Source organism: Protobothrops mucrosquamatus, unplaced genomic scaffold, assembly GCF_001527695.2.
Source record: "Protobothrops mucrosquamatus isolate PMUCROS unplaced genomic scaffold, P.Mucros_1.0 scaffold3852, whole genome shotgun sequence".
Taxonomy (NCBI): Eukaryota; Metazoa; Chordata; class Lepidosauria; order Squamata; family Viperidae; genus Protobothrops; species Protobothrops mucrosquamatus.
Genome location: NW_015389802.1, coordinates 24,913 through 33,884, shown reverse-complemented (window position 1 = coordinate 33,884; position 8,972 = coordinate 24,913). Strand labels below are relative to the sequence as shown.

The window sequence follows — 8,972 nt, the reverse complement described above, 5'->3', positions numbered from 1 at the left end:
TATGCACATGCAAACTCAAAGACTAAGGCAGGGGAGGAAGAGGCTGTTAATGTTGAATGTAACTTACTGGAATGTTATCAATACGGTTATCTTTCCAGACTTCCAAAAGGGCCACGACCATTTCTTCGAGTTCAACCTTAGACAAAACCCCGTCTCGATCAACGTCAAAAACCTTGAAGCAAACTGAAAGAAAAAAGAAATGGTTATTCTAACAGAACTAAAAACAGCTTACAATGACTCCAAAGACTTTGAAGGCTGAGATGAAACGAGAACTGCTTTTGTTTGGAACTTAACGGATAGTTGATTTGAAAAGACGTAAATGACTGATTTTTATTTACGGTAACTGCAGCGAGATACTTGTACGCACCGAGATGGACACTTACTGAAATTACCCATAACAAAGGAATGGATTGTGAAGATGGCAGAACTAGCAAAGAAGGCAAAACAATAAAAAAATTTTTTTTACAAAAGGCTGGAAACCCTTGATGGACTTTTTTTTGCTGAATATGGAAAAAGTGAAATGATGATTTCAGGATTTGACCATTGGGGAAAAAAAAAGATTGAATAAGGGGCTGAAGGGATAATTGTAATGTTAAGGAGGGAGGAGGGATAAATGGTTTGTTTATAACTGCTTTAAACTGCTTCTTTTATTTATTTCTTTATTTTTTATTTTTTTATTTTTGTTCATGTGGCTGACTGTGCAATGAACCCTAATAATTGTCATCTTGGGATTTAACTGCTATTTCTATCTATCGTTTCCATTTCTAGGCTGCTGCTTTTAACTTTAAAAATTTTTTCAAAAAATTATGTTAACTTTTTTAACAGGGTGATGAACTGCTATGAAGAAAAATTGCATTTTAAAAAGCAGATATATTTTTTTTTTAAAAAAAAGCCTGAAAACAAAATCATTTTTGGCTTTTAAACCTCAGCTAGTAATTGTCCACTTTCTCAGAGAGAATGGGAAAGTAGCCTGGGAAACTTACAGTTCACAAGACACAAATGATGAGTGTTCAAAGAGGAGAACTTGAGAAACGAGAAGGTTTAGGCTGGTGTAGAGTTTAAGGTGCTGAATTAGAAAACTGGGAGACAGAGAGTTCTAGTTTCGCTTTAGGTGTGAGAACCATCTGGGTTGACACTGGGCCAATCACCAGGAGACGGTGAGTTCTAGTCCCACCTTAGGCATGAAAGTCATTGGGTGATTTGGGGCCAATCACCAGGAGACGGTGAGTTCTAGTCCCGCCTTAGGCATGAAAGTCATTGGGTGATTTGGGGCCAATCACCAGGAGACGGTGAGTTCTAGTCCCGTCTTAGTGATGAAAGTCACTGGGTGATTTGGGGCCAATCTTCAGGAGATGGTGAGTTCTAGTCCTGCCTTAGATTTGAAAGCTGCTGGATGACTTTGGGCCACTGCCTCTCTCTCTGCCCAGCCACCTAGAAATGAAGCTGGGTTGTTATTATGGAGAAAATAGAAGAAGGCCGTATTATGAATGTTATTGTGAGTTTAGTGCAGATTCTGGAAAATTAGTAGAAGACACTGCAAACAGGGCATAGTTAAAAGTGGCCTCTGTGAGAGGGAGGAAATCTATTTCAGAGAGTGAAGGGACAGGAGTACACGGGCACCAGTGATGTAATAAATGATATAATCTGTTTACTCTTCTTTTTCCAAAGAGCAAATATTGGCATTTACAGCACAATGGCTCTCCACATACTCCATCCACACAGACACAAACGTCAATGCCGTAAACCGAGCTAACTGTTTGTGCTTATGAATATTTTATTAAAGAGAAATTAAAATCCAGCTCCCAAAAACGCGGAGTTATCGACAACCCAGACAACCTCTTCCAAAAAATTGATTGTAATTGACATAAAATAAGAGTAACTCACAATATTATATTGAATTAATAGAGCTGGGAGATGATTGGGAATTAGTTTTTAAAAGCCCTCATTTTCAAAACCATCACAAGAGATTATATTCCTTTAATGTGTGCATGCACCCATATGGGAAAGAATAATAAAGGAAAAAAAACACCCAAGACTTAAAATGTAGGTTAGATAGACGGATGTAGAAAGCTTCTTTTTTTCCCCAAAAAAGGAGGAAAAAAAAATCTGTAGGCAATAAACTTAGCTCTGTTTTTACACATTATCCCTACAGAGCCAGGACTGATCCACCTCTACATCACTGTGTTTCTCAACCTAAACAATGTTGAGATGAGTGGACTAACAACTCCCCAGAATTCCCCATCCAGCAGGGAGGCTGTAATGCATGCTGATTGGGGAATTCTGGGAGTTGAAGTCCTCTCATCGTAAAGCGGCTGTTCTATGTACACAGGAGGAAACAGCAGAAAATGTCAACCTCTTGAAAAAAAAAATGTACACCACATGTTTGTGTCTGTGTTTGTGTGTGTGCGCCACACGGACACTTTGACATTTCCAGATCATAAAAGCAATAAAATCACAGAAGGAGCAAGACAAGCTGAGAGCCCATTAATAAATTCCACTCCTGTTATTTTTGAGAGCGGGTTTCCCAAAAGACACAAACTCCAGCATGCCTCTCAAAGGCTCTGCTATAATCCCAGCACAGGGATTGGGAGAATTTGTCGCTTAGAAATAAGGAGACATTTTCTGTCAGTGGCAGCGATTAATCAATGGAATAGCTTTGCCTCCTGGGCGCTCCATCACTGCAGGTTTTCAAAAACAGATTGGACAACCACTTAGCTGGGATTGTTGGACTAAAACAGGGGTCCCCAACTCCCGGGCCATAGCTCACGATGGGGCCTTGAGCCGTTTGGAACTAGGCCGCGGAAATGGTGGGTGAGCGTGTGTGAGCGCATCACCACTTGCGCAAGCGATGGGCGCCCGCTGCTCGCGCAAAACCATCCCTTCTCCTCGCCGGTCCGCAAAGCAGGAAAAGTTGGAGAACTCTGGACTAGAAGACCTCCAAGGTCCCTTCCCATCCTATGAGTGTAGAAGTGTCTGGCTGCTCGGCGGCCTGGCTGGACGGGGAGAGGGGAACTGGCCACACAAGCAGCAGGCCAGTGCGCATGCAGTCCTTGTGCGAGTGGAGGGCTGGCGCGCATGTACACAGCTCGACTTGTGTGAACGGAAGGCCCGTGCGGACGCACGTTGAGTGCCTGCTGGCCCACCGCACACTGCCAGCTCGCAGCTCACACATGTTAAGTTGTGCAAGTGCACACGAGTGCCCCCAGCCAGCCATTCACATGGCCCAATTCTGAATAGGCCACGGCCCGGTAGTGGGCCACAGCCCAGGGTTTGGGGACCCCTGTAGTAACCAGTAAACTATTAATAAGTAAAGAGCAAGCCCCACTCTCTTCTAGCACTGATGATGTTACCTAGTTTGGGTAGTGAAACGTCTGCAAGAAAACCATCAATGCTCAGGGAGCACCAAGGACCCCTCAGTAACCACTAAAGTTTTGCTGTTGCTTTAAATTCACTGGGTCTCCATGTAGTCCAGGGGTAGGCAACCTTGGCTCTTTTATGACTCGTGGACTTCAACTCCCAGAATTCCTGAGCCAGCCATGCTGAGGAGAAAGGGAGAGGTTTCCATGCTGAGCCATGCTGGCTCAGGAATTCTGGGAGTTGAAGTCCACCAGTCATAAAAGAGCCAAGGTTGCCTACCCCTGATGTAGTCTAAAGAAGGGCTCATGCCTCTGCGTATGAGTGGAAGTGATTTGTGTGGCTGTTTTCCAGGGCTGAGTGTGTGTGAGTGAGTGATCCTAAGCTGAACCTGGGAGCAACCCCTGAAAAGGGAGCCGGGGAAATCTCCTAGCCGTACTCACACTTCTGCCGTTCTGCCAGCGGTCCCCTGCAGCAAGCCGAGAGTCCACATGAGATTTCCTTGAAGTCTATGTGATTGTCGCGGTTTTCATCAAAGGCGTTAAACAGGCCTGCAGATGGTCCCAAAGCAGTAGGCTGAGTTTGTTTCAGTTATAGACCGTGCCCAATTTGCCAATTAAATCGTGGTTCAATTAGCTGAGATATAGGTAGTCCTCAACTTACATTGGCTTAGCCACCTTTCGAAGTTACAAAGGCCTTAAAAAAAAGTGACTTTTATGACTGGTCCTTGCACTTACAAGCGTCACTGCATCCCCACAGTCATGTAATCAAAATTCAGGCGCTTGGCGACCAGCCTGTATTTAGGATGGTTGCAACATCCTGGAGTCATGTAATCGCCATTTGCAACCTTCCCAATTGGCTTCGGACAAGCAAAGTCAATGGGGAACCCCAGATTCGCTTAACGACTGTGTGATTCACTTAACAACTGTAGTGATTCGCTTAACAACCATAGCAAAAAGATTGCAAAATTAGGCGTAACTCGCCGAACAGCCGCCTTGCTTAGCAATGGAAGTTCCGCTCCCAAGTGTGGTTGTAAGTTGAGGACTACCTGTACAGAATAACTTACACACTGATTCATTGCACTGTGCCCCCAAGGATGGAAATCTGTAGCCAATCTCCTGTTCCAAGAAATCATGGTTTTAATATCCTGGGCTTTTCCCCCCCCCCTGTTCATTTCTTAGTCCATTTAAAGGGCATCTTACAAAAGGAGAAAAACAGGTGCCATATGGTCAGCCTTAACTGTTCCTCCATCATTTTTACTGATTTATTTTGCCCCTTACAAATGCGGATATTCTGACTAAATACGAGGGCAATTCGGAAATAAACCTCCGTTTGGTTATCAATAACAGACACTCGCAGATACAGAACTTTTATTATACACATTAGAAGACTTCAACGTTGCATTACTTTTCGACATAATCGCCATTCAAACTGAGGCACTTGTCATAACGTCTTACAAGGTTTGAAATTCCTTAGTTGTAGTCGCTCGGTGCCAAATTTGGGCTATAATAATAATAATAATAAACTTGGAAGGGACCTTGCAGGTCATCTAGTCCAACCCCCTGCTCAGGCATTTCAGACAAATGGCTGTCCAGTCTCTTCTTAAAAACTTCCAGTGTTGGAGCATTCACTGCTTCTGGAGGCAGGTTGTTCCACTGGTTAATTGTTCTGTCAGGAAATTTCTCCTTAGTTCTAGGTTGCTTCTCTCCTTGATCAGTTTCCATCCGTTGCTTCTTGTCCTGCCTTCAGGCGCTATGGAAAATAGCTTGACTCCCTCTTCTTTGGGGCAGCCCCTGAGATATTGGAAGACTGCTATCATGTCCCCCCTGGTCCTTCTCTTCATTAAACTAGACATACCCAATTCCAGCAACCGTTCCTTATATGTTTTAGCCTCCAGTCCCCTAATCATCTTTGTTGCTCTTCTCTGTACTCTTTCTAGAGCAGTGGTTCTCAACCTGTGGGTCGGGACCCCATTTGGGGTCGATCGCCCATTACATGGGGGTCGCCAAGCAAGGCTGTCCGCCATTTTTTTTGTCCATTTTTTTCCCCTTTTCCAGTGGGTGCCTTACCTCCCTTGGGCTGGGCCAGCTGGTGGTCGGCCTGCTCCGTCTCTGCCGCTTGCCAGCTACGCCTCGGCCGGCGCAGGGGGCAGAACCATGCATGCGCGGCGCTCCCGGACAGGGAAAGTCCTCGACTTATGACCGGTTGGGTAGTCCTCAACTTATGACCGGTTTAGTCCTCGACTTAACGACCGGTTTAGTCCTCGACTTACGACCGGTTTAGTCCTCGACTTACGACCGTTTGGGGTCGCGGCATTAAAAAGGTTGAGAACCACTGTTCTAGAGTCTCAACATCTTTTTTACATCGTGGTGACCAAAACTGGATGCAGTATTCCAAGTGTGGCCTTACCAAGGCATTGTAAAGGGGGGCGGGTTGATCAAAAAGATCTCAACGGAACTGCTTCACAAGTTCTTGGGTGCGTCTAGCGGTGTGCGGGCAAGCATTGTCGTGAACCGACACCACACCGGAAGTCAGCGCGCCCTGACGCTTGTTAAGGATGGCTCATCTTGAGTTTTCGTAACGTTTCACAGTAGACGTCTGAATTGATGGTCCATGAACTTCACTAGCCGTACTCCTTTGGCATCTTCACATTTGGCGGGATTTTCTAGGGCACCACTTCCGGTGTGGTGTTGGTTCACAACAATGCTCGCCTGCACACTGCTAGATGCACCCAAGAACTTTTGAAGCAGTTCTGTTGGGATGTTTTTGATCACCCCCCCCCCCACATAGCCCGAGCGATTACGACTAAGGAATTTCAAACCTTGTAAGGCATCATGACGAGTGCCTCTATTTGAATGGTGATTATGTCGAAAAGCAATGGAATGTTGTCGTTTTTCTAATGTTTACAGCAGTGGTTCTCAACCTGTGGGTCGGGACCCCATTTGGGGTCGATCGACCATTTCACGGGGGTCGCCAAGCAAGGCTGTCTGCCATTTTTTTTGTCCGCCATTTTTTTCCCCCTTTTCCAGCGGGTGCCTTACCTCCCTTGGGCTGGGCCAGCTGGTGGTCGGCCTGCTCCATCTCTGCCGCTTGCCAGCTACGCCTCGGCCGGTGCAGGGGGCGGAACCACGCATGTGCGGCGTTCCCGGGCAGGGAAAGTCCTCGACTTACGACCAGTTGGGTAGTCCTCGACTTATGACCGGTTTAGTCCTCGACTTACGACCGGTTGGGGTCGCGGCATTAAAAAGGTTGAGAACCACTGGTTTACAGTAAAAGTTCTTTATCTGCAAGTGTCTGTCTTTGATAACCAAATGGAGGTTTATTTCTGAATTGCCCTCGTAATTTACAAAAACAGGGCTCCTCCCGAGATTCTTTCCAGAGGGCAGCTGGTAAAAATGACTTTCTAGAAGGAGAGCAAGAATCCAGATGGAGCCAACTTCTGCAACCGGTCCTTGCTGGTTTTTGTTTGTTCCTTCCCACTGTGCATTTGTGTGTCAATTTTTTTGCAGGTATCTGCTTCATGGGAAGAGGGATGTCAGGCCCTCTGATCGGTTATAATAACTAAATTTTACAAGTCTGATGGTAATATCTCTCTCCTCCCTCTTATACAGGCAGTCCTTGACTTACAACGGTTCATTTAGTGACCGTTTGAAGTTACAACAGCACTGGGAAAAGCGACCTATGACCTTTTGTTCAGACTTACCACCATGGCAGCATCCTCGTGGTCAGGTGATCAAAATTCGGACACTTGACAACTGACTCATACTTATGACGGTGTCAGTGTCCCCGGGGGGTCTTTTGCAACCTTCTGACAAGCAAGGCCAGTGGGGAAGTCAGAGTCACTCAACAACCGTGTTACTAACTCAACAGCTGCAGTGATTCGCTTAACGAATGTGGCAAGAAAGGTCGTAGAATGGGGCAAAATTCACTTGACAGCTGTCTCGGTTAGCAACAGAAATTTTGGACTCTGTTGTGGTCGTTAAGTGTGCCACCTTCATGCGCTTTTAATGCAGTTGTTACATGTTTAGTATTTATTGCCTGTATAGAACTCCTGAGGTGGGACCAACCTCTAGGACAGGGGTCTTCAAAGTTGGCCCTTTTATGACTTGTGGACTTCAACTCCCAGAATTCCTCGGCGTGCCTGGCTGAGGAATTCTGGGAGTTGAAGTCCACAAGTCATAAAAGGGCCAACTTTGAAGACCCCTGGTCTAAGAACAGGCCTTTTGGGACCCACATGGCCAGAAAACCAAGAAGAGATTGTCATTGACATTCTTTATGATTATCGTTTCTCTTATTTACTATAGTTATTTACTATTACATTAATTACTGCTATTGAATATGTGTACCCTGACAATACTCTGCTTGCCAAAGCATGGAAATATTAATGGGGGTAACCCCATTGTTGTACCTACCCCTATCCCAACCCCAACCCTGAATCTTACCCGCAACCCCAATACCTATACTGACCCTATGCTTTCCCTAACCTTATAAAACTCAATAAAAAATACTGTATTAAAAAAAAAGAGAAGAGATTGTCAATGCGCTTTCCATACCTTCGCTCAGCGATGGATGAATAGGAGGGGAAACCAGAAGGCCAAATGTTTCCAGATCAAAACGGCCAGTTCTTGATTGAGCTTTCAGGAGCCAATAGCGTTTCTCAAGATCGATGATATCCGATTCTTCCACTGCATAAAAGCCAAGATGATCAAAGTCAGACAAATCAACACGGTGCCTTTAATGTCGAGGATTTCGTGTCAGCCACTTTATGCCGGCAACACGCTCAAGGGAGCAATTCCGGGCATGAGGGTTGTTTTATGGAACAAAGAGCCTTAATGTGGGATCCACGGTGCAGAGGGATCAAGTTTACTGACCACCATTCAATATTTTACAACCCGGGTGGCGCAGCGCTTAGAATGCAGCATTGCAGGCTAACTCACTGCCCACTGCCAGGAGTTCGAGCCTGACCGGCTCCAGGTTGACTCAGCCTTACATCCTTCTGAGGTCGGTAAAATGAGGACCCAGATTGCTGGGGACTCTGTAAACACCTCAGAGAGGGCTGTGAAGCGGTATGTAAGTCAGTGGTTCTCAACCTTTTTAATGCCGCAACCCCAACCGGTCATAAGTCGAGGACTAAACCGGTCGTAAGTCGAGGACTAAACCAGTTGTAAGTCGAGGACTGAACCAGTCGTAAGTCGAGGACTACCCAACCGGTCATAAGTCGAGGACTTTCCCTGCCCAGAAGCACCGCACATGCGTGGTTCCGCCCCCTGCGCCGGCCGAGGCGTAGCTGGCAAGCGGCAGAGACGGAGCAGGCTGACCACCAGCTGGCCCAGCCCAAGGGAGGTAAAGCACCCGCCAGAAAAGGGGAAAAAATGGCGGACAAAAAAAAATGGCGGACAGCCTTGCTTGGCGACCCCCATGAAATGGTCGATCGACCCCAAATGGGGTCCCGACCCACAGGTTGAGAACCACTGGTCTGGAGCCTCTGAAAAGTACGTAAAAACAGGGTAGACTTTTGGTGGTTTTCAAAGACCACAGGAGCCACAGAAGAGCATTTCCCGAAGCTGCTTCAAGGAAGAAGGCCTTGTGCGACCGGAGAAGCCCTAGATGGGCCACAG

At 46.3% G+C, this 8,972-nt stretch overlaps 1 protein-coding gene across 1 annotated transcript in view; it reads right to left on the bottom strand.

Annotated features, from left to right (window-relative positions):
• LOC107298293 (ubiquitin carboxyl-terminal hydrolase 32-like) overlaps positions 1-8,039 on the bottom strand; it is a gene marked incomplete at both ends in the record, with an annotated part of 21,308 nt that extends 13,269 nt beyond the window's left edge. The window contains 3 exons of the mRNA XM_015827666.1: positions 68-183; positions 3,798-3,905; positions 7,908-8,039. Of these exons, the coding sequence (XP_015683152.1) occupies positions 68-183; positions 3,798-3,905; positions 7,908-8,039 (356 nt within the window). The remainder of the gene's footprint in view (positions 1-67; positions 184-3,797; positions 3,906-7,907) is intronic.
• Between the last annotated feature and the right edge of the window lie 933 nt (positions 8,040-8,972).